We start from the raw sequence: 25,337 nt of genomic DNA on the forward strand, positions 1-25,337 counted from the left end.
TGCTCTCTCCCTCCCTCCCTCTCTCTCTCCTCCATCTCTCTCTCCCCCCATTTCTCTCTCCCTCTCTCTCCCCCCTCCCTCCCTCCCTCCCTCCCTCTCTCTCTCCCTCTCCCTCTCTACCCCCTCCCTCCCTCCCTCCTTCCCTCTCCCCCCTCCCTCCCTCCCTCCCTCTCTCTCTCCCTCTCACTCTCTCTCCCCCCTCCCTCCCTCCCTCCCTCCCCCCTCTTCCCCCCCCCCCCCCTCTCTATCGCCCCCTGCAGGAGTGCTACAGCCCGTTCGTCAACGGCAGCTTCTTCGAGCACGAGGGCCAGCCGCTGTGCGAGGCGCACTACCACCAGTCGCGCGGCAGCATGTGCCACGCGTGCCAGCAGCCCATCCTGGGCCGCTGCGTCACCGCCATGGGCGCCAAGTTCCACCCGCACCACCTGGTGTGCCAGTTCTGCCTCAAGCCCCTCAGCAAGGGCTGCTTCAAAGAGCAGGAGAACAAGCCCTACTGCCACCCCTGCTTCATCAAACTCTTCGGCTGAGAGGGGTGGATGGGGGGGGGGGGGTTTAGGGTGGGGTGGGAGGTGGGGGATAAAGGCCCGTTCACACCAAGAACGATAACGATAACTATAAACACATATCGCTCTCGTTAATATGAATGACAACGTTCACACATAAACTATAACGATAACGACATGAAGAACGATATCGTTGTTGATCACTATCAGAGCGATTTTGAGAACGATAAAAAGCTAACAGCCAATCAGAACCAATAATGTTCTAGCCATCACATTCATTAACATGAGGAGAGACTTTTCTTATCGTTGGCCAGTGTGGACGCTTTTATCGTTATCGTTATAGTTATCGTCATCGTTATCGTTCTTGGTGTGAACGGCCCTTAAGAGAGGGAGGATCTGCTCTACTGATGGAGGAGAGGGAAAGAAGAGAGGGAGGATATGCTCTACTGATGGAGGAGGAGAGGGAAAGAAGAGAGGGAGGATCTGCTCTTCTGATGGAGGAGGAGAGGGAGATAAGAGAGGGAGGATCTGCTCTACTGATGGAGGAGGAGAGGGAAAGAAGAGAGGGAGGATCTGCTCTTCTGATGGAGGAGAGGGGAAGAAGAGAGGGAGGATCTACTCTACTGATGGAGGAGGAGGAGGAGAGAGAAAATAAGAGAGGGAGGATCTGCTTCTGCCTTCTGATGGAGGAGGAGGAAGGGGAGCTCTTTGGCTGAGCGCGGGGTGGGAGAGAGTGGGAGGAGGAGGATAGAGGTGGAAGAGAGGAGAGGAGCAGAGAGAGCAGAGGGAACAGGAAAGGGAGAGGGGGATCTGTTCTGTTGAACTGATGGAGGAGGAGAGGGAAAGGGAGAAGTGGGGAGAGTTCAGGAAACGGGCGGAGAACCCTGGACTGGAGATGCCAACCAGAGCTGAATGAAAAAGAAAGAAAGAAAGAAAGAAAGAAAGAAAGAACACGGGAAGAAAGGAGAGACTGGTCTTTCCTAAGCTCTCCATCTCAGAGTTCACTCTCTGCCTCCTTCATCTTCCTCTTCACTTCCCTCTTTTCACAATGTTCTGTTTTTCTTTTCTTTTTCATAAAGACAGACAGTCTCTCAGAAGCTCTGGAGGTAGCAGAACTCTGAGGGAAACCAGAAGACAATCACAGATAACAGATTTGTCCAAAGCTAAATTATTAATGGCCTTGAAGAAGCATTCCATGAACCATTCCCATTGGTTCTTGAAGCTGTCTGTCCCAACAGTTAGAGAGCCATTCATGACCACAGTGGCAGCACTTATACGGGGACGATGCCAAATCAGGGTGTTATTTGTACATCCTGTGGGTAACTCACCGGGTTTTTTTAATTGATACATTTTAACCTTGTCATCAAACGATCTGAAAGGGTGGGAAACAAAAGGGGTGACTGCTGACTATTCACCGTATTCACATGGCAGCCATTTTAAACCTGAAGGAGGCTATATTATGTGTACTCTCCACCTACTGCCAAATGCATAGAACACAACAATGGTTTGTGTACGTCACAGCCTTCTTTTGGTTTGTGTACCCCATAGCCTCGTTCTGGTTTGTGTACGCCATAGCCTTCTTTTGGTTTGTGTACCCCATAGCCTCGTTCTGGTTTGTGTACGCCATAGCCTCGTTTTGATTTACAATGGCCGCCATCTAAATAAGACAAATGGTCCAGTGGCTAGAATTCTGAGTTCTGAGTCCCTGCTCCGGTACTGGTTGGGCCCAGATCCGATCTGGCTCTGGCCTGACGTGATTCTGATTGGGCTCAGATGTGGATCTGATCCGGTTCGGTTCAGTTCGGTTCACACTTGATTGGGCCCCTGATCCAGTGTTGCCCTGCTATGTGTTGAGGAGTGTAGCCAGCACTGGCCTCTCTGCAGTGTCCTGGAGAGGTTTCCTATCGTATTGCTGAGTGTTGTCTTCCCCCTTATTGCACTTGACCACACACACACACACACACACACACACACACACACACACACACACACACACACACACAGACATACACACAAGTAACAGAAGCTTCTGTCAAATGATGTTTGAAAAGAAGAGAAGCCTCAAATCAGGGTTTTGGTCATTTCCATAAGTCAGTCACATACACACACACACACACACACACACACACACACACACACACACACACACTACCTTCTACATTTTTATGCTTATAATTATTATCCAAATATTGAAAGGAAGGAATTGAAAATGTTCTGAATGAATGATTTTTATGTATTTGTAATCCCATTTAATATATTTGCATTTTTACCGCAATATATAAATGTCACTGCTATTGCAAAATATATCCTATTGTATTCCATGATGTGTATGTTTTATTACTTTTTTATTGCTGTTTCTCAGACAATGTCTGTATTGTTTTGTTTCATGGTGCCAAAGATTTGTCAGAAATGTTTACCTATGCCAAGTGATTTAATATAAAGAATTATCTCATTCATACATTTTTGACATCTTCATATTGTCGCAAAGCAACACTTAAGATGACAATAAACAAGTTCTCACTCTAAACGTGTGGTGTGGACTATGTGAAGATAAACCGCTCACAAAAAGTAAGGAAACTTGACTTGGCCCATTATATCCCCACTTTAATAATACCAATCACTAAAGTGTTTTATGTCATTTTCATCGTTTATTAGTCACCTTTACAATGAGGTACAGCTTGTAAGCATTGGGCTCCCATGGAATGAGCAACACAAGCAAACGTGTAAGTAGTGCCAACGATTACACTCTCCCACAGAAATGAGGAAAACATGTTAGGCATATAGGCTACATTTGTTCATTTTATACTCAGTGTCAGGGTCCTCAGTAGCGTGTAGAGGATCCACATGCATGGTGTGGACTATGTGAAGATATATCTTTCTCCCCCCCAAGACAAGAACAAAAACAAGTACAACTTACATCAGCTTCTCAAACGTTTTACATTGAGCACCACCAGAGAACAATGGACTCTCCAAGTACCACTATTATGACCAGCATTATACGGTGGCATAGTCCAAGTTAAATATACTTTTTATTGTTTTGCATCGTTTTTTTAAGCTTTCAAGAAAGATTTTTTTTTTTTAATTTTAATAAATGATAATGATTTTTCATTATTTATATAATATATGTATATAATTTGAAGGGCTTATTTTATCTTCATGGAGACTTTCTCCGAAAGTACCACAACAGAGAATCTGCGTACCACAGATTGAGAACCACTGATTTACATCAATATGCAAATATATTATTTATCCAGTATACATAACAAATTAGAGTAATTAAAGGGAATACAAATGTAGCCTAATAAATAAAACATATAATAGGATGATAATTATATGAAGGTAGGTATTCAAATTTGGGATTTATACGAGTAATCTATTTTATTTAGGTTTTAATATTTTAGCATAGGCCTAGTTATTGCTTTTTTGCTTTGATTTGCAACTTTCAGAAGATAGCCCAGATCAGCACAGAACTTTAAAGTTATCTGAAGCAGATGCATGTGTTTGTTTAGGCTATATATTTAAGATTTTGACAGAATTTCAAAATTACAAATGACCTCTAAACTGGCGTCATCATTACAAGACTACTGCACACAAAAACCCCTGTCAAAGTTTAGTGAGCGACGCTCAAACACGCCTGTTGGACCAGGGTGATATTTGCCATTAATGTTTGATGAAAAGCAAGGTAGTGGTCTGACCACGCCCATTGCGCAGGTGAGCCAATTTACGCTAATAAGTTCACAAATATGTCAGATGGGAACGACGGCGCTAAACGTGTAAGCAACGTGACGAACCTAGCAAAACCTAATCATCAGTTTCCTCAATGAGTGATACAGAACAGCCTGTAAGTATTGTCTTTCCCCTCAACTCAAAGTAGGTCATACCTTGTCGCGAAACTAGAGCTCGCTAATTGGCATGTGATCGCCAAGTGTTTGTCAACTTCAATTATGCTCTGTGTAAACGTGTTCCCAAATCACTTGATCGACAATCAGCAGTCGGAAATAATCGTTGTTCGTGATTCATTGCAGTTTTAACATGGTGCACAGTAACCTGTACTGTAGATCTAGCGATTTTTGGGAGGATCCGCTGCATCTGGTGACAGTTAAAACTGGTGCTTCCACGGTTAGGAAACCGAGGCTCCCGTCCCTGACGCCGCCGCATGGCCAGAGAATGGCGGCCAGTGGAGCGACGGAGAGACGGACGCGATGGAAGAATCTGGCCTCCTGCAAGAAATGGTCGAGGAAGACGAATCAATTGACATCTACAACGAAGAAACATTTGGAGCGGGTGAACATAAATGAATAAATAATGATAAAAAAAGAATGTTTTCCCCAGTCACTAGGCTTGCATAGGATTGCTTGTGTTTGATTATAAAACTTGGATTTTGGTGGATACATTTTGTGTAGCTGTCTAAACTTATGTGGGTGCAGGGCCAGACCAGCTGAACTGTTTGCCTATACTTCACCTGCTCTGTTGTGTGTGTTTTTTTTTTTTTTTTTTTTTTTGTGGTGGTGATGATCCCGTCAGTGGTGATGCCATCAGTTAGCTTCACATGATTGCGCTCCATTACTGTCTTTTCTCCTGCTGAGCGTCCTCATGCCCTGCCCTGTACTGTATGTCCTTCCGTGCGTGCCGTAGTTCTCCTGAAGCCTCCGTTGTCCCTCCCGTTGCAGATGCGGAGATGGAAGGGGGTGACATTCTCGGCAGATCTATCGAGAACGACGCCCCAGCCCCAGCCGCAGCGGAAACGCCACCTCCACCCAAGCCTCCTTCCTCCCCTGCACCACCCTCTTCCCCTCCTCCTCCTCCTCCTCCACCTCCTCCTCCTCCTCCCCCCGGTCCTCCATACCCACCCCGGGCGGCTCCCCGGGCGTCTCCCCCATACACCCAGCCCACCTCCAGCCCCATGCCCCGAGTCCAGCCGCGCTCTCCTGGGGGGGCGGTGTGGGCGCGGGGCCGCGGTCGAGGTGGCCAGAGGGGGGGTCGGGGGCAGATCTTCGAAGACCCCGCGGTGGTGAAGAGCATCAGGCTGCGGCCCAGCCTCAAGGTGAGAACAGGGCACAGGGCACAGGGCACAGCCTCAAGGTGAGCACAGGGCACAGCCTCAAGGTGGGCACAGGGCACAGGGCACAGCCTCAAGGTGAGCACAGGGCACAGCCTCAAGGTGGGCACAGGGCACAGGGCACAGCCTCAAGGTGAGAACAGGGCACAGGGCACAGGGCACAAGGTGAGAACAGGGCACAGGGCACAAGGTGAGAACAGGGCACAGGGCACAAGGTGAGAACAGAGCACAGCCTCAAGGTGAGCACAGGGCACAGGGCACAAGGTGAGAACAGAGCACAGCCTCAAGGTGAGCACAGGGCACAGGGCACAGCCTCAAGGTGAGCACAGGGCACAAGGTGGGCAAAGGGCACAGAGCACAGAGCACAGCCTCAAGGTGAGCACAGGGCACAGCCTCAAGGTGAGCACAGGGCACAAGGTGAGAACAGGGCACAGGGCACAGCCTCAAGGTGAGAACAGGGCACAGGGCACAGCCTCAAGAACAGGGCACAGCCTCAAGGTGAGAACAGGGCACAGGGCACAGCCTCAAGAACAGGGCACAGCCTCAAGGTGAGAACAGGGCACAGGGCACAGCCTCAAGAACAGGGCACAGCCTCAAGGTGAGAACAGGGCACAGGGCACAGCCTCAAGAACAGGGCACAGCCTCAAGGTGAGAACAGGGCACAGGGCACAGCCTCAAGAACAGGGCACAGCCTCAAGGTGAGAACAGGGCACAGGGCACAGCCTCAAGAACAGGGCACAGCCTCAAGGTGAGAACAGGGCACAGGGCACAGCCTCAAGAACAGGGCACAGCCTCAAGGTGAGAACAGGGCACAGGGCACAGCCTCAAGAACAGGGCACAGCCTCAAGAACAGGGCACAGCCTCAAGGTGAGAACCGGGCACAGCCTCAAGAACAGGGCACAGCCTCAAGAACAGGGCACAGCCTCAAGGTGAGCACAGGGCACAGGGCACAGCCTCAAGGTGAGCACAGGGCCCAGGGCACAGCCTCAAGAACAGGGCACAGCCTCAAGGTGAGCACAGGGCACAGGGCACAGCCTCAAGGTGAGCACAGGGCACAGCCTCAAGGTGGGCACAGGGCACAGGGTGAGAAGGTGAGAACCGGGCACAGCCTCAAGAACAGGGCACAGCCTCAAGAACAGGGCACAGCCTCAAGGTGAGCACAGGGCACAGGGCACAGCCTCAAGGTGAGCACAGGGCCCAGGGCACAGCCTCAAGAACAGGGCACAGCCTCAAGGTGAGCACAGGGCACAGGGCACAGCCTCAAGGTGAGCACAGGGCACAGCCTCAAGGTGGGCACAGGGCACAGGGCACAGCCTCAAGGAGGGCACAGGGCACAACAACGTTCTTAAACTGACGCCTGTACTGAACAGTCCAACTGAATAGGTGGTCACTGTTTGTGCCAATTTAAGGCAAAGAGAATCCAGTAGTCTAAATATTCCATAATGCTGTTCTCTTCTATTTAATTGTGTAAGACCCTCTCCCTCTCCCTCTCCCTCCCTCCCTCCCTCCCTCCCTCCCTCTCTCTCTCCAGAGCCTGGACAGTGCCATAGTGGATTGCTCTCGCACGTCATATTGGGAACAAGAGAACGCTCATTCAGTAAGTGTCCTTCTCCTGTACAGTGCGCTGCCATCCCAAACTGCCAAGACCTCTGCCCTGCCGTTTGGATTTCAGTTGATTTTTCCCCTTTTCTTTGCATAGTGGGTACCACCAACCCAAGGCTTCAGAGGACCCATGCCAAAGCCCATCCTGCAGGTCTGTTGTGTCTGTCTGTCTGTCCATCTGTGTCTGTGTGTGGGAGGGGTATTTTTGTGTCTGTCTTGTCCCCCCCTCTCCAGCTTAGTCTGTACTGTGGAAACACACACACACTCGCACACCAACACTATGTTGCCCCATTTCACCTCCTGATCCACTTTAATTCACCTGAGGAAGGTCTATGACCGAAACGTTGTAAATAAATATGCATGCGTAATGGACAGTGTGCGAGATTTTCTTTCACAAGTTTAACTGGGTAACCTATTCCGACGCACCTGTCCCTACAGAAGAGGTGTGCAAAAGCGTTTTGTAAACCTCCTGATCCACTGCAATCTCTCTAGAGTTTTACTTATTCTTTATATTTTACTGAATTGAGTTCCTGTCATTTTCATATTATATCCAATTTAATTTCTCCTCCCCTCCCATACACACATGCTCGTCTGGCCCTTTCTCAACCTCTCTCCTTGATGCTCAGTCCTCTAGGCTCCTTCCCACTGATCTATAATGGAACACTGGATAGACTACCCCATTGTTGCCGCCCCACCATTATTTATCTAGATCAGTGGGAACGAGGACAGAGGAAGGAAGGGAGGATTGATAAAAAGATGAGTCCTTTCTGTGTTCTTTCCTTCAGCAAGATGAAGCCATCCTTCGGGTGATTGACAGGCCTGCCTATGCCCCTCGCTTGCCCAGCTACCCTAACTTCCTGTCTAAGTCCCGACCCTACATGTCCACTTCCTTCCGAGGCAGGCGAGGCCTGGTGAGGGAATGCCCGCCTCTCCGCCCCCTCGCCCAGGGCTGGTACTCTCAGGTATGTGATGCCCAGGTGCCCAGGGCTGGTACTCTCAGGTATGTGATTGTCAGGGCTGGTACACTCAGGTATGTGATTGTGCCCAGGGCTGGTACTCAGGTATGTGATGCCCAGGTGCCCAGGGCTGGTACTCTCAGGTATGTGATGCCCAGGTGCCCAGGGCTGGTACTCTCAGGTATGTGATTGTGCCCAGGGCTGAGATGGGCACTTAGAGCTCCTCAGTGAAATATGGGTCTTTTATTCTAATTCTATTGTTATTGTGAATTTGAACACTCCTTTCACATACCCTGAGAAGACTGCTTCTTCATGGTTTTGCTGTGTGTGTGTAGATGCATCCCATGGTACCTCGCTCACCACTGCGCCCACGGCAACTGCTAAACCCCCGGCAGCAGTTCAACCAGGTGACGCTCCACAATCCTCCTGTGCGGTCGCTGGGCAACACCCACTGAACGCGCTCTCAGTAGTGGGATTGGACTTGATGTAGCCGTCTTTAGACGACTGCATAGCGTGGTTATTTCAGAGATTCCGATGCGTTGTCAACAATGACGTATGCACAATTCCGGGCTGAAAATCAGAATCTCAGAAATAATCACGTTATGCACGTCTCCTCAAGACTGCTGCAGGCAGCTACATAAAGTCAAATCCACTTCTCATTTGTGTAGTGATTTGTCTATGACCTTTGTTTATGTCTTTGACCTTGAACTTTGACCTTGACTCTCCTGTCGCTGTATGTCAGCCCTCCCTCACATCCCCTCAGCCTATGACGCCAAAGATGGCACAGCCCCGATTTGGCCCCCTCTCTCCAAGACCCGCCCCCTTCTACAGCCCATCAGCCAATACGCCTCAGCGGTTCAGGTCTGTTTGTCTTCATCCATTCATCGTTCGGTTCACATGTCAGACCTAAAAAGAAACCTTAATGGATATTCTTGAAGTGTTTGAGTTTGTAGGTTGCATATAGACATAATTTTTATATATGCATTTTCCATTTTTTGATTTTTGTCCCAAGTCTAAGTGATGTTGATATCCAGTTACAGTTGTCAAAATCTCTGTGGGATGAGTGGGGTCAATTCTTTGTTTTGGGTCACATACACATTTGACCTCTGACCTTCCCCATAGATTCCCAGGATCTGTGACGCAGCTTCATCCCCAACACAAACGCCTGCTCAGCCAGAGACCTCCCAAACCACACAGGTGACTAGCATGCTGCTGCAAAATATTGTTTGTAATTGCACTTCTCACCTGTAGGGGCACCCTAGAGAGCAAGTCTTTAGTGCTGCTTCAATGTCCTGGTCATGGCTGATTACCCCCTAGATCCACTTCAAATAAGGAATTTCAACTGATTGTGACCGGTGCCAATGTTCTGACTGCAGCTACCTGAGGACCACTAGACTGAACTAATGGTCTGCAATATCTTCCTGCAATATCTTCAGTGACCACCAGGGGTCCACAGACATCAGTTTAAAGCATGGGGGTCAGGGTTTATTTAGTGGATTAACTTCAGCCAGTTGACATCCCAGTTGGCCACTGCCATCTTGAAAGCTGCACCCAATATGTGCTCAGATCAGCCTACTTTTTCCACAATCAAGGCAATAAGGTGACACGTATAACAAGTATATCTTTGGCTGAATTGTCTAACCTGGCATCGGCCATTGAAATTAATGGTGGCAGCATGTCCTCAGCCGTGTGTGTGTGTGTGTGTGTGTGCGCTGTAGTTCAATATACAGGAAACCGGAGCGGTGGGATCCGTACGCTGAGCTTATGTCGGACAAGGAGAAGGAGTGGGTCATCCGTCTACAGATGATCCAGCTGCAAAGTGAAAACCCTCATCTGGACGACTACTACTATCAAGTAAAAACGCGCACGCAGTCGCACACACTCGCACACACTCGCATGAGAATCCATGACTTATCAAGCAATTACTGTATGAATCAACTTGTACAACTATCAGCTTCTTGCTCACACACTCCTACACAGGCATTACCACTGTAAAGAATCTGTGTCTGGGACTCGTGCTTATTTTCACCTGTCCACCTGTCCACCTGTCTCTGTCTGTCCCTGCTAGGAGTACTATAAGAGGATGGAGGCAAAGCTGGCTGAGGAGGAGAAGAGGGGCGACCGGGCGAAGAGGGAGACCCCCAAACTCACTACCCCCTACGTCACCAAGACGGAGTACTACACGCCAGGTCTCGAATCCTCACAGATCACAGCGATTCTCGACCGGATTTCTTCAGCTGCATTTCATTAGTCATTTCAAGCGTCTCCTTTCCCTTATAATGGTGTCTGTTCTGTTGTGAAGTCTTTAGTGACCTTGATTTGATATTGATGTAAAGGGCTGTTCACACCAGGAACAATAATGGCAAAAACAACTTCATGTGTTGCTCTAGTTGGCATGAATAGCTTTTGCAACGACATGCTGTAATGATAGTGGGATCATGTGTCACACCTTTAAGAGCACGCTTAAGAACGATAACAAGCTGACAGCCAATTGGAATCAATGACATTTATTAACATTGGGAGAGACTTTCCCTACAGGGCCTGAAGGGGTTAGTGTTGTATCTACCTCAACCTGTCAGTTGCTAAAGGCACGTTGTAGGATGGAAGTTGAACGTTATTTCGGGGCAATTGTGTTTGTACAAATGGTGCCTTAATGGAAATACATAATTAATATTAAGTGAACTAATGGTTTATGGATTCGAGATTTGAGTCCGCTGAATACATCATACATCTCAAGGGCCACTCACACCAAGAACGATGACTGCGTCCACGCACAAACTATAATAATAACGACATGAAGTACGATCTTGTCAGCATCCCTTTCTGTTATCGTTATGGGTGTGGACGGCCCTTTAGACGGGTGGAAGGCAGAGGGGCGGGTGGACTGATGTCTGTCTCCTCGTTTCAGTGGTCCACATCGAAGGGTCACTAGGGCAGGTTGCCGTGTCGACGTGTTTCTCCCCAAGGCGAGCGATCGATACTATACGCGGACACAGCCCTGATGAGGTGAGCGCAGATAGTGAGACGGTCCGTGTGTGTGTTTTTGTTTTTGTGTGTGTGTGTGTGTGTGTGTGTGTGTGTGTGTCCATAAAAAATGGAAAAAGGTTCGCAGAATTCTGTGCTCAAGGAAAGAAAATAAAACGAAAAAGAAGGATTTCAAGTGTGCGAACCTTTTTCCATTTTTTATGATTTACCCTTGTTCTGCACCTTGACCTGGGATGTGCACAAACATTTTTTGCTATAATTGTGTGTGTGTCCATCCCATGCTTTCTGACACTTTCTTTCCTTCTGAAGGATGCCAGACACCCAAGGCTAGAGGTGCACATAGAGAAGGTAAACAAGCTTTGTGAACTTGCATGACTTGCAGATTAAAGTGAGTTTCTCCTCGCGTCCTCTAGCGATATATCAAACTAGCTGAACGACTCGGTGCAAATACTGTAGACTAAGTCATTGTCCTACCATGTATGCCTGTGCTGACTGTCTACTTTAAATAAAAAATAAGTTTAAAAAAAAAAAAAATACTGTAGACTGCAGACTTCTAGAACCCAATAGTGGCCTCCGATACAAGAACCTTAGAGTAAATATGTTGGTCTGTTTACATGAATGGGCTCTCCGTTGTACCATGCGTTTATGTCAAAATTGAGCGGACCGTTTTTGGGTAATCCAGCACACGAGATGCGTATTCAAACAGACAGAATGCACGGCACGTAAAAGCCAGGTGGAGTAAATAACTGGTGGTCCTGTCGTGGCCTTCATTACTGACAAGATGGAGCAACATAATGCATCTCAATGGAAGCAAAATTCCAACATTTCCTGTCTGCTTAGAGGCGTGTCGCAAAGACTTCATAGAGTGGCAAGCAGTTCAGTTCGAATGAAACATTACTTTCTAGGTCTGCTTAAAAGGGGATTTGCCCCCCCCCCCTCCTCCCCTTTGCGAACACAGAACGCGGAAATGGTTGAACGTTTGCGCCTCTCGCTCCGCTTTAACCCTTTAACTCCGTCTCCACCCTGCTGCAGCTGTTTAGTGTGCTGCTGGAGGTGGAGGAGGCTGCCAGGAAGAAGGGGTACGTGCGGGTGGAGGAAAAGGAGCAGCTGCTGCAGGACATGGAGAGGAAGGTGGAGCAGGTCTACTCTCAACTCCGCCACACACACCCCCAGTAAGTCTGTGTCTACTCTCAACTCCGCCACACACACCCCCAGTAAGTCTGTGTCTACGCTCAACTCCGCCACACACACCCCCAGTAAGTCTGTCTGTGTCTACTCTCAACTCCGCCACACACACACCCAGTAAGTCTGTGTCTACTCAACTCCGCCACACACACACCCAGTAAGTCTGTGTCTACTCTCAACTCCGCCACACACACCCCCAGTAAGTCTGTGTCTACTCTCAACTCTGCTACACACACCCCCAGTAAGTCTGTGTCTACTCTCAACTCTGCTAAACACCCCCCCCCTCCAGTAAGTCTGTGTCTAACGCTCTGGGTGCCTCTCATTCGTGTTTTATACATCATCCCTTCCTTCCTCGTCCCTGGTCCTCACTGATCTACATAAAGAATGATGGGGCAGCAACAATGGGATAGTCTATCCAGTGTTAGTTATAGATCAGTGGGAACGAGCCTGGAGGGCCGAGGATGGAGGAGAGATGTTGAGAGGCACCCTGTGTGCGCTGTGTGTGTTTGTGTGCGCTGTTATGTTATGCATGCATGCCTTTTTGTCACACATTCTAGTTGGCAAGATGGTTTAATTTCAAAAAGCTATTGGGTGACATGAGTGATTTCTGGCTGATTAATTGTGTGTGTGTGTGTGTGTGTGTGTGTGTGTGTGTCTAGAGAGTCCAGCGAGGAGTTCCTTCCTTGCCTGCTGACCTCCAAGGGCAAGCGCCTCTTGGCCCGCCTCCTGCCCTTCCTGTCCCATGATGCCGCGCTGCACGTCCTCACCATGGTGACCACACACCTGCCCATGCTGATGAGCAAAGACACTGATGAGGTGAGTGTGTGTCGTGTGTGTGTGTGTGTGTGTGTGTGTGTGTGTGTGTCTGTGTGTCTGTGTGTCTGTGTGCCTGAGCAAGCTGTGTTGTAATGACTTAATTGAGATGAAGTTGTTATTAATAAGTTGTTGATCAATAATGATAATTGGGTGAGGGGGGCAGTGTTTTGATTTTTGATTTTCAGAGAGCTGTCGTGGTCAGTAGTGTAGTGCAGCTGGAAGAGGAACTGCACCTCAGTTTCATGGAGAAAAGAAATGCATTTTTTAATATATTTTATTTTTTAATTATTTCTCGCTCAGGCCCTGCCAGTTTTGTACGGGCCTCTTCGAGACGTGGTCAGTGCCCTGTCCTTCAGTCAGCTGGTCGGGGTCCTGAAGGAGTTCACCGTCACGGTGGCCGAGAGCGATGAGACGATCCTCACACTCGCCTGTCAAAATGAGGTCTGGACCTTCTCCCTCCACCATACTTTACTTAAGAGCGGCTGGAAAGAGTTTAATGTCCAAATGCCGAGTTTGATGCATGTATTTACAGTTGTACAGGTTGAGAGCCTGGCTATCCCCCAGACCCATTCTCAATTTGAGAACTGGTCTGGATATTCATGCTTTAAACCTTGCAGCGGCTTGGCCCCTTATGCATTAAATTCTTATAGAATCTTGTCAGAAGTACAATAAACTCATTTATCTGGTACACAAAGGCTTTAAATGCACTTGTTACTCCAAAAACAAGCAAAAAAAACCAAATGAATGGTTGTGATTGATTCTTGGTTTTTTTTTATTGTTTGGAAATCTGCTTTGATTTGTGGATGACCACGCCTGATTTGCAGAGCAAATTCAAATCCACTCAGACTTGCCCGGGTCCACCCCGGCTAACGGTTCCATGTCTTGTGTTTCTGTCATTTCCGTTTCTGTCTAGTTTGGCCTGTCGCTGCTGTATGCTCTACTCTCTCAGGGCGAGAGACTGCTGTCCTCCAACGTTCCCATGGAGCCCAACATAGGAGACTTTGAGACCTGGTACGACTGCCCTCTGTTCATAGTGCGACTGTTTCATTTGGGAGCCACTAGGGGGTGGAAGTGAGTTAAAGAGGGACCAACATGAACCCTTCAGAAACCATGAAAGTTGTTATTGGGTGCCTCTCAACATGCCTCCTCGATGCTCGATGCTCGATCCTCGAGGGGCGTTCCCACTGATCTAGAACACTGGATAGACTATCCCATTGTTCACTTTCCCCCCCATCATTCTTTATGTAGATCAGTGAGGATTGAGGCCCGAGGAGCGAGGGAGGACGTATAAACGCTGCATGAGAGGCACCTGTTGCCTGATTTGCCATCTGGAAGTCAGGGGTTGGGAAGTGTGACTACTTGAATAAAATGAATATTCAGTAGACATGAAACTGTCTGTATAATATAAACAAACAAATGAGAAATATTTTTACCAAACCATTACCAAGTGTTTGGTAAAATGGATCTCCAGTCTAGAACATGGCAGTTGAGTTAGTGTTCTCCATGCCTGCTTGTGCTCTCCAGTCTAGAACATGGCAGTTGAGTTGGTGTTCCCCATGCCTGCTTGTGCTCTCCAGTCTAGAACATGGCAGTTGAGTTAGTGTTCCCCATGCCTGCTTGTGCTCTCCAGTCTAGAACATGGCAGTTGAGTTACTGTTCCCCATGCCTGCTTGTGCTCTTCAGTCTAGAACATGGCAGTTGAGTTGGTGTTCTCCATGCCTGCTTGTGCTCTTCAGTCTAGAACATGGCAGTTGAGTTAGTGTTCCCCATGCCTGCTTGTGCTCTTCAGTCTAGAACATGGCAGTTGAGTTGGTGTTCTCCATGCCTGCTTGTGCTCTCCAGTCTAGAACATGGCAGTTGAGTTGGTGTTCCCCATGCCTGCTTGTGCTCTCCAGTCTAGAACATGGCAGTTGAGTTGGTGTTCCCCATGCCTGCTTGTGCTCTCCAGTCTAGAACATGGCAGTTGAGTTAGTGCTCCCCATGGAGGTATTATAAGAACTGGAGAAAGTGAACAAGTCCCGCCCCCATTCATTTCAATGGGAATGCTAGGCTAGTGAAAATTGCCAAAATTGAACGATTTATTCAGGCTTCAACATGGCGTTTCAAGGGGCTTGTATCCGGTGCCGTTTTACTTAGCCAATTAAGTGCCAGGTTACTGATTGACGTAAGGTACAGAAGGAGAGCTCGTGCCCACACTGCGCTAGTGCATGAGCTGAGAGTGGAACAGCCACCAATCAGCATGAGGAAAACTATGGGAAAACGGCACCGGACATGATGTATTTCTGGAAAAGGGCGACGAGGAAGTGCCTTGCTAATCGGCGAAGCTAATCAGTCAAATCCTGACCCCCTGGTGCTCCCCATGCCTGCTTGTGCTCTCCAGTCTAGAACATGGCAGTTGAGTTGGTATTCCCCATGCCTGCTTGTGCCCTCCAGTCTAGAACATGGCAGTTGAGTTGGTGTTCTCCATGCCTGCTTGTGCTCTCCAGGACGGACACGGTGTTCCAGGTTGCCCAGCAACTGTCCAAGGCTTCCCTGGTGGAGCCGCTCTTCCTGCCCTCCAACCTGCTGACGCTCTTCTGTCGCTACCTGGACAAGCGCACCGTGCACCAGCTCAAGAGCAACATCGAGTGAGTTCACTACCATTCAGTTATCTAGTGACGTCAGACTGAAACCGAAACCACCATTACTGTCATTTCCCCACTATTAGCCACGGCTTATACATTGATTTTGCAAAATGTCTTCAGCTATGAGGTTGATCGAAGGGGGCAGTTAATATGGTGTTAATATGGTTTTGGTTCTTTCAGCTATGAGGTTGATAGAAGGGGGCAGTTAATATGGTGTTATTATGGTTTTGGTTCTTTCAGCTATGAGGTTGATAGAAGGGGGCAGTTAATATGGTGTTATTATGGTTTTGGTTCTTTTAACTTGTATTAACACGGTCCTGCGGCTTATACACAATGCGGCTTATATGCGGAAAACTACAGTAGTATTCGCTCCCAAAGTCCTCAAGAGTGCTTTGGTGAGCAGTGGAGAGACCTCCTTGTGGCTGTTGGCATTATGCGAGTTCACGACTAATCAAATATTCAGTAACATCTGGGGGCCCTAATTGAAATGCTGGGAAAAGTCTGTCTATGAGCAATGCGCTCGTACATGAACAGAATAATGTAGCGTGAGAGTGAGACAGCTTTAATTTAGTTGACCTCCAGATGCCTGTGCTCAGGGTCTTTTCTCGTGGTAACAAATTTGCAAATAGATTTAGCATACTTAATAAATCGGCCTTAGTTACACTTTGCATTTTGTTCAACATTTAAGTTGGAGCTCCCAATGTTACGGCTTCTGCCAGATTCCTCCGACTGATGAGCAGTTTAGAGGCCTCTACAGTATGTAGCTCTTGCCATTTGTTTTTACTGAATCTCTTAAACCTTTTACCTTAATTTACCTTCAACTCCAGATAATTGTCAAAAGGAATGTGTTGACACTAACACACCTGTGGTGTGTGGTTTTTTTTGTTTTTTTTTATTATTATTTATTATTTTCTTATTCTGTATTTAATATACAATGGGGGTATTACAGTTCAGCAAGTGTACATAGATAGTACATCCACTCGAGGGATCTCCCCTCATTGCCCTTTTCTTCTGTCCCTTCTAATACATCACAAACATTTCAGAACTATTTGACGAGAACAAGGGATGCAATAGGTGTAGCGTATTTGCCACATATTGTAAGGATTTGTCCTGTAACACACCTGTGGCCTCTCACCTGTAGGTCCGCCTCTGGTTACCTGGCCGTGGTGTCGTAGAGTGGCGAGCGCTGGAAGCTGCTGATGTGTGGAGAGGTGTGGCCTGCGTCCAGCACTTTACCCACCTGCCGTCCACCTGGAGACGAACATACAGCCTTGCATGTGTACATGCATGTATCAATTTCTGTATGTCAATTATTTATGTCTAATTAATTAATTAATGTTTATGAGTGCGTGGCATCTGTACGTTAGCGGATGTGAAAACGGATGGGCCTATAGAATATCATATGAAGAAGTGACGCGTCATTCTGAGATGATTTTTGGCTTGTTGACATTATACCCCGTCTTTTTTGTTTTTCTTTAAGTTCTTCACACCTTACTCCTTCACGTTTCCACACTCCCTTTTCCATTTTCTTTGTTTTCCCTTTTTTTTTTTTTTTTTTTTGAAATCTGTTTCCTTGTAAATATGTATTGAAGCCGTGAGGCTTTTGATGCTAGGCTACATTTGTCTAGCTGTTGAGCTGATCTCTTAAACTACTCACACTTGGCTGAATCTGTTGGTGTGCTTGCTGTGTGGAGGTTTTGTTTGAGTCCATAGACTGCAAGGTCTTCACATCTCATACTGACAGTGTCCTAGAGAGGGCGCTCGTTGTAGTGGGATTCTTTGTAATCTGTTCATTCATGATTGACACTCATGGGGGGAAAAAATGACTTCCTCTCTTTTCAATCTTTCTTTTGGCCTCTGATATTTTAGCTGTAAGCATTAAGTTGCTCTAGTTCATCAGTATGACTTTGTTCATATTACAACTTGCATCAGGAAATGTTGACTTTTGAACTCCACAGAGCAAGTGAATTGATTCAGTAAATATTATTAATATTGCTCTGTTTTGTAATATTGTCTGATTTAGACTTAAAATGTGATTTATAAAATATCAACAGATTTGGGTTATATCTCTTAAAAGAGAATATTGTTAATTTTGTAAACACATTTGACTACTTTTTCATCTTTTTGTTTTAACTAAGTTATATCCCTATTTGGTTTAACAGGAAACAGATGATTAAATTATATGTGCACCTCTATGTTCTATAGCACTTGCAGTATAAAACTAATAAAAAAATCATAAAAGCCCATCTTTGATCCTTTGCTCATTGAGAAGTTACGGTACAACTTTATTTGTCAGTTTGTGCTGAAATTCTTTTTGCATCCATGGGCAGCTCATTTAAGGATTGCAGGACAGGAACACATACAGTATACATGTAAGACGTGGCATCAATAGACAAACCTGTACATGTAAGACCTAAAACAAACAAGGGACATATAGCCACAAATTAAGTTGACAGTTTCTAGTCTTCAGGAAAGCCTCTCACTCTGTTCAATTTATTTTTTGTTGCATTAATTCTTAAATTCTCTATAATGGGTTTGTAACTTGAAGGGGGAGAGTTTGACTGCATATTTTGCCCACAGTGTATGCACACTTTGGCCATTGCGAAGTCGCATGGATAAACTGGGCAGTCAGGCCGAAGTTAATTACTTCAGCAGAGAAGCCCTGCCCATTTTCATACACAGGCCCGATGGCTTCTAAATCACAGTAGATAAACATCTGCGCGCGCACACACATACCCAAAGTAGAAGCGTAAACGGATCGTAGTCTGTAAGCTGTGGTTATGTTCGGACTGGTGTGTATGTGTGCAAATGCTTACCCCGAGGTAAAGCGGAAAGCAGGGATGTAGTGGTAAAATAAGAGGGTAAACTATGAATTCTGTGATCTCGGTGAGGTGGACTGTGCCATGCGGTATTCATTTAAGAAAAGGCATTCAGAATGTATTTGATGATGGTGGTTATTGTCTTCAATACCAGTGGTTTTGACCTCCACAGACCGGCATTGTAGTCTAAGTTGTGGTAGTAGTGGTGATGCTCTTGTGGGTTTCCTAATTGAATGACCTGTTTGGTTGCAATGCTATGATGAAATAGTGGTAGTTGTCTAATTCGGTGGCTGCCAGAGGACAGACAGCGGTAGAGTACAGGGGACACAGACAGCAGTAGACTACAGGGGACACAGACAACAGTAGAGTTCTACAGGGGACACAGACAGCAGTAGAGTTCTACAGGGGACACAGACAGCGGTAGAGTACAGGGGACACAGACCGCAGTAGAGTACAGGGGACACAGACAGCAGTAGAGTTCTACAGGGGACACAGACAGCAGTAGTTCTACAGGGGACACAGACAGCAGTAGAGTACAGGGGACACAGACAGCAGTAGACTTCTACAGGGGACACTGACAACAGTAGAGTCCCCTGTAGTACTGTACTGCTGTCTGTGTCCCAGGCTGCATAGGGGTGTGCTGTCTGTGTCCCAGGCTGTATAGGGGTGTGCTGTCTGTGTCCCAGGCTGTATAGGGGTGTGCTGTCTGTGTCCCAGTCTGTATAGGGGTGTGCTGTCTGTGTCCCAGGCTGTATAGGGGTGTGCTGTCTGTGTCCCAGGCTGCATAGGGGTGTGCTGTCTGTGTCCCAGGCTGTATAGGGGTGTGCTGTCTGTGTCCCAGGCTGTATAGGGGTGTGCTGTCTGTGTCCCAGGCTGTATAGGGGTGTGCTGTCTGTGCTGTCTGTGTCCCAGGCTGTATAGGGGTGTGCTGTCTGTGTCCCAGGCCTATGATCCCAGGCTGCATATGGGTGTGCTGGGTGTGCTGTCTGTGTCCCAGGCTGCATAGGGGTGCTGCTGTCTGTGTCCCAGGCTGCATACAGTAGGTGTGTGTGTGTGTGTGTGTGTGTGTGTGTATGGTCCCAGGCTGTATAGGGGCGTGCTGTCTGGTCTGGGCTTTGGCACCTGCTGAATGGTCTGTCTGCTCCTGGGTTTACACACATCATAATGAATGGAGTCCTGTCACACACACACACATACATTCCCTCTCTCTCTTCCTCACACACACACACACACACATTCCCTCTCCCTCTTCCTCTCTCTCTCACACACACACACACACACTCACAGGCTTACCGGACTCTTTATGTCATGCCAACTCAAACAGCACTGAGAGGGTGCCATCAGTCAGCCACTCCACTCCTGTGCCAGACTGCCACACGTACGGGCAGAGGATAGGGCACGTCTGCCCGCCCGCCCGCTCACACACTCACACGCCAACACTGATGACCTACACTTCAAAAACTGTGCAACTAACTAGCGGTTATTAATATGATAATCTAAGATACAAATTATAGCGTTTTTACCATAGAGACTTAGCGAGTGTTTTCTCGTAACATCGTTTTGACAACTATGCTGAGGTTTGCAGTAACATGTCTTACATTTGAAGGGCCATTTTCTTGCAGAGTGGTTTGGCTGATTCTCTAATGCAGATGTTAGTCTGTAACCCGACTCTCGCCAGATCCTAATAGCTCGCAGAGAAACGCCTCTGGTGGAGCATGGCGGAACTACAAGGATCTGGCGAGAGTCAGGTTAGTTAGTCTGGTCATTCTCAGTTCCCTTACAGCCTCATAATTATCAGATGTGAAACTAAATTAAATCTAAGATGTGCATTAACCTCTTACCAAATAATTTCGTAACTACAGCAAACGAAGGTTTTAAATGCTGCTGTTTGTTTACTCAATTTGCTGTTCTTCTACTGTAAGAGCATGTACTAAGCAAATAGATATTGGCTGTTTGTTGATTTCATTTTAATCAAAAAATGGAAAGGTTAAGGGAAAAGAGAATTAATTCCTACAGAATATGCACAATAAACCTGTGAATTGACGTTTGAGAAAATACTTTCTCTTGTAGCATGTATGTGCTATAAAATCTTAGGATCATAAAATACAGTGGGACTGCGTTGAAATAATATGATAACACAATATTACACAATTACAATATTTGCAGGAATAAAATATTTTAACTTACACCATTGAAAGATTTTCAACAAAGTAACATTAGCTGGAAAACTATTTTCATCAGAGACAGTGGCCTTAACAGTTGATCACTTCTTGTGTAACATCTGATAGAGATCAACCTTTTTGTCGCACTAGGCCTCCCATACTCCTGCAGCTGACCTCAAACATGACCTTGAGCAAATGGGCTTCTGTGCGACGCGGCTGTAACTGTCTGTTCCCTGCGCCAGCAGAACCGTGTTCTAAACAGCGTTCCGCCTGACCGGTAGGGGCCCACAGGATGGTTTGTTTGTGTTCAGAGGCAGATCTGTCGCTTGAGAGAAAAAGGAGAGGGAGAATAGGGAGGGGTTGAAGCTGATTTGCCGAAGCTTGGAGACCCGAGATCCTCTTTTGTGGGTCTAATAATGTAATGTAATGTCATGCAATCAACTGAACATCCATTTAATCCCGAATTTTTCCAGACATGAAAATGATCAGAATCATGTATCTTGACAATTCATACAATTTTCTGTTTAATGGCACAGTAATAGCAACATTAGATTTTTCGGTAACAATTGCAGCGGAATTAAGGGATATTCCATCATTTGGGGAATTACACTCATTTTCCAAATTTCCCAAATGGTGCAATATCCCTTTCAGTCATCTGAATTTAGTGGGTAAGGATATATTAGCCATTCTATCACATTCTATTATACTATATTTGGATCAGGGATTGGAATACATTACATTACCAACACTGATTTCACATAAATCATAGTCATGTGCAAATCATGTATTTTCATTCAAAGTCGCATTGTGATCAACATGTAGCGACGATGCTGTTTGATTAAAAATATGGGATGACCCGCAGGAGATGGCCAACTCATCATCCCCCCCAGACTAATTCACCGATAGACTCTCCACTCCTCCAGCTCAGGCTGGTGAGTGGGTTCTGGTGTAAAACTGTGTACCGCGGTGTGTGTCACCCATGTGGGTGCTATTTGTCGGTGAGGAGTGGACTGATGTTGGGTTTCCCCTCTTTCAGTGCAAAGCACTCTGAGTATCTAGATAAAGCACTTTGTCTAGATGTAAACATGTTGCTGGTCTGGATGAAATGCTTCAGAAATGCAACATGTGGCTGTCCTAGATAAAAAGCTTCCTAAATGTAGTACTGTATATGGCTGTTCTAGATTAAGTACTTCATAAACGTAATGTGTTGCTGTTCTAGATCAGGCACTTCCCAAATGTAATGGGGTGCTGTTGTGCAGACAAAAGGATCCAGAAAATAGAAGCAATATTTATTTTTATGAAAGAGAACCAGACTATACACCAAACTTTATAGTGGTACTTTCAATGGACAGAAACAGGAAACCAATCCAACCCTCAAATCCATCTCCTGACATACCTGTGGCCACCCTCGATCCTCCAAATCCTCCTCTCAGGAACTACCGCTGCACGGAACCGTCATGTGAAATTCCCAAGCCCAAAACAGGAAGCTGGAGAAAGCTACATGTGGGAAGGGGGGGGGGGGGGGGGTTCATAGGAATGCTGGTTCTCGTGAAGGTGGCGGAGGAGGGAAAGGAGGAAGAATAGCAGTTTGTCTCCGCACGAAGAGGAGAGTCAACAAACTGGGCTTTCTCTGCCAAGCCGGGCGAGGGTTTGGTTTGGGAAATGGCCTCCGGTCGGGGCCTGTGCTGTTCCACACTGACTTGTCTCAGGTGCCCGGGACTGAGAGCGTGAGGGGACACAGTTCGCATAGCGCCCATCATCCATGGCAGCCGCGGGTGAGAGGGACAGGGGGGGGGCGACTGGCGGCTGGCGGCGTTCTTCATGGGTCACCAACAAAGAGACTGAAATTTCACGTCAACAGCACCTGAGGCCTTTGTCATGTCATCAGAAAACAGTAGTGAACATCACATACGTCTTTGGTCGTAATTTCCTTTGTATTAGCCGCATTGTGTATAAGCCAGCAGCAGGACAGTGTATTATGCAACTTTAAGGAAAGAAAACTGTATTAATACCACATTAACTGCCCCCGTGTATTGATCTCATATGAAGACATTTTTGAAAAAATCAATGTATAAGCTGCAGCTGATAGTTGGGAAATTACGTTAGTTGTTCTCATTCCATTCTAGCCCACTTAGAGTTCCACTCCACTGCACATCAGTCTCTGTGTCTATATGGCATCCCTGCCCCCCCATCCTCCCTCTGTCTCCTTAACACTTTAACAGTGTTGTTTTGTGTCTGCGTTCCCCTCGTGTCGCCCGTCTGCGACTGTGGCGATATAAATCCCCGAGCGCGGCCCCCTTTGCTGAGCCAATATTGTGATATCGTCTGGCCGTGGGGTTGGTATGCCGAGCTCGGAGCTCGGGGGTCTCTCTGAACACCAAGCCATCACTGCTGCCGCTGCTGAAGCCTCTATAGCCCCCGGGGGTGTGAAGTGGGGTGGGGTGGGGAGGGGGGGTGGCAGAGGGGCAGTGGAATGTTTGAACAGAGGGAGGGTGACAGAAGAAGAAGAAGGAGAAGGGGCAAGACAAGGGGTCAAGAGGGCATCTTCGGGGGCAGGGGCAATGAACATGAAGGACAGCTGAACACGGACGGGCACGCTGGCCAGGAAACAGCTGAACATGAAGGACAGCTGAACACGGACGGGCACGCTGGCGACGAAACAGCTGAACACGGACGGGCACACTGGCGAGGAAACAGCTGAACACAGACGAGCAGGAGGGCGAGGAAACAGCTGAACACGGACGAGCACGGGGGCCAGGAAACAGCTGAACACGGTCGGGCACACTAGAGAGGAAACAGCTGAACACGGTCGGGCACACTAGAGAGGAAACATCTGAACACGGACGGGCACACTGGCAACGAAACAGCTGAACACGGACGGGCACGCTGGCGAGGAAACAGCTGAACACGGACGAGCACGAGGGCGAGGAAACAGCTGAACACGGACGGGCACACTAGAGAGGAAACAGCTGAACACGGACGGGCACGCTGGCGAGGAAACAGCTGAACACGGACGGGCACACTGGCAACGAAACAGATGAACACGGACGGGCACGCTGGCGAGGAAACAGCTGAACACGGACGAGCACGAGGGCGAGGAAACAGCTGAACACGGACGGGCACACTAGAGAGGAAACAGCTGAACACGGACGGGCACGCTGGCGAGGAAACAGCTGAACACGGACGGGCACGAGGGCGAGGAAACAGCTGAACACGGACGGGCACACTAGAGAGGAAACAGCTGAACACGGACGGGCACGAGGGCCAGGAAACAGCTGAACACGGACGGGCACGAGGGCGAGGAAACAGCTGAACACGGACGGGCACGAGGGCCAGGAAACATCTGGCTGATTCATGAGCTGACATCATACTTTTTTTTTGGTGTATAGACTCATGAGCTCAAAAACATCATCAACTACAGTATATATCTATACGTCTATGTTGCCATTTTAAAATGTTTTTGTTTTTTTAATACTAAGCCTACTTTTTTTTAAAAGCCTCAACATCTTGATACCTCATGAAACCAGCAAATATAGGAGCGGAGAGAAAAGCATTAGTGGAAGAACAAGTTGGATTGTCACCACCATGTGTCTTGTGCAGTATCGGTGTGTGTGCGTGTGTGTGTGTGTGTGTGTGTGTGTGTGTGCGTGTGTGCGTGTGTGTGTTCTTTGCCCGTCAGGCTTTTGATGGATGTCTCTTTTCCTATTCTTGGGGTGGACGTCTGAGGCCAGAGCCGACAGACAAACACAAACGCTCCGTCCATACCGCAGACCCCTGCCACCACTGTTATCTCTCCGTCTGACTCACAGCTGGAGAGGGAGCACGGGTAGACAGATAGAGATGGACAGAGAGAGAGAAAGAAAAGTATATGGCGAGAGAGAGAGAGAGAGAGAGAGAGAGAGAAAGAGAGAGAGCACGGATAGACAGATAGAGATGGACAGAGAGAGAGAAAGAAAAGTATACTGTATGGCGAGAGAGAGAGAGAGAAAGAGAGAGAGCACGGATAGACAGATAGAAATGGACAGAGAGAGAAAGAAAAGTATATGGCGAGATAGAGAGAGAAAGAGAGAGAGCACGGATAGACAGACAGAGATGGACAGAGAGAGAGAGAGAAAGAAAAGTATATGGCGAGAGAGAGAAAGAGAGAGAGCACGGATAGACAGATAGAAATGGACTGAGAGAGAGAAAGAAAAGTATATGGCGAGAGAGAGAGAGAGAGAGCATGGATAGACAGATAACGATGGACATAGACAGAAAGAAAGAAAAGTATAGAGAGAGAGAGAGAGAGAGGGGGGGGGGGATGAGGTTAGACCATGAACTGTGTTCTCCTGAAGTGTAAAGGTCTTAGGAGTGCTGTCGTATTCGGGAGGAGGAGGAAGTGGCAGGAAGCTGAGCTGTGGGCAAAGGCTGACTGACAGTGTGCTGAAACAATCTGCTAACAATCTGCCGAGGAGATCAAGGGGTCGAGCTCAATAACTCAGCTGAGGCAGCATCAGATATCCAGACAGAACTATTCTAGAGTTTAACAGAACCAGCTGACAAAAGTAATATGGATCTAGAATTTAACAGCTGACACAACTATGACTGTTCTAGAGTTTAACAGCTGACTTGAACGATGCAGCGTTG

General features: G+C 47.4%; 3 protein-coding genes across 3 annotated transcripts in view; all 3 read left to right on the forward strand.

Moving 5' to 3' along the window:
• The window catches only part of LOC134070722 (transforming growth factor beta-1-induced transcript 1 protein-like), a 14,785-nt gene extending 14,258 nt beyond the window's left edge, over positions 1-527 (forward strand). Inside the window, 1 exon segment of the mRNA XM_062527153.1 lies at positions 261-527. Within this exon segment, the coding sequence (XP_062383137.1) occupies positions 261-527 (267 nt within the window).
• A 3,700-nt stretch (positions 528-4,227) lies between these two features.
• LOC134070547 (formin-like protein 2) lies at positions 4,228-5,589 on the forward strand. The gene is made up of 3 exons (XM_062526934.1): positions 4,228-4,344; positions 4,628-4,787; positions 5,174-5,589. Exons 1-3 carry the CDS (start codon positions 4,324-4,326, stop codon positions 5,587-5,589), a joined length of 597 nt encoding a protein of 198 aa, XP_062382918.1. The 5' UTR covers positions 4,228-4,323.
• On the forward strand, positions 5,432-17,989 carry LOC134070720 (protein PAT1 homolog 2-like). Its single transcript, XM_062527150.1, has 17 exons — positions 5,432-5,547; positions 7,094-7,159; positions 7,262-7,315; positions 7,950-8,126; positions 8,456-8,527; positions 8,863-8,981; positions 9,243-9,317; positions 9,839-9,974; positions 10,189-10,309; positions 11,029-11,126; positions 11,415-11,453; positions 12,138-12,277; positions 12,950-13,106; positions 13,407-13,547; positions 14,020-14,117; positions 15,593-15,733; positions 16,872-17,989. Exons 3-17 carry the CDS (start codon positions 7,295-7,297, stop codon positions 16,903-16,905), a joined length of 1,569 nt encoding a protein of 522 aa, XP_062383134.1. The 5' UTR covers positions 5,432-5,547; positions 7,094-7,159; positions 7,262-7,294; the 3' UTR covers positions 16,906-17,989.
• The last annotated feature ends 7,348 nt before the right edge of the window (positions 17,990-25,337 follow it).

The sequence above is a fragment of the Sardina pilchardus genome, chromosome 22 (genome assembly GCF_963854185.1).
Source record: "Sardina pilchardus chromosome 22, fSarPil1.1, whole genome shotgun sequence".
In the NCBI taxonomy this organism is placed as follows: Eukaryota; Metazoa; Chordata; class Actinopteri; order Clupeiformes; family Clupeidae; genus Sardina; species Sardina pilchardus.

Excerpts from the sequence above, each read along its gene's own strand:
- LOC134070547 (XM_062526934.1), top strand. The coding sequence starts at position 4,324 with ATGAGTGATACAGAACAGCCT. Across the intron at positions 4,345-4,627 it reads TGAGTGATACAGAACAGCCT|GAAACCGAGGCTCCCGTCCC; the intron begins GTAAGTATTGTC and ends TTCCACGGTTAG. Across the intron at positions 4,788-5,173 it reads CGAAGAAACATTTGGAGCGG|ATGCGGAGATGGAAGGGGGT; the intron begins GTGAACATAAAT and ends CTCCCGTTGCAG.
- LOC134070720 (XM_062527150.1), top strand. The coding sequence starts at position 7,295 with ATGCCAAAGCCCATCCTGCAG. Across the intron at positions 9,975-10,188 it reads TGGACGACTACTACTATCAA|GAGTACTATAAGAGGATGGA; the intron begins GTAAAAACGCGC and ends TGTCCCTGCTAG. Across the intron at positions 13,107-13,406 it reads TGAGCAAAGACACTGATGAG|GCCCTGCCAGTTTTGTACGG; the intron begins GTGAGTGTGTGT and ends TTTCTCGCTCAG.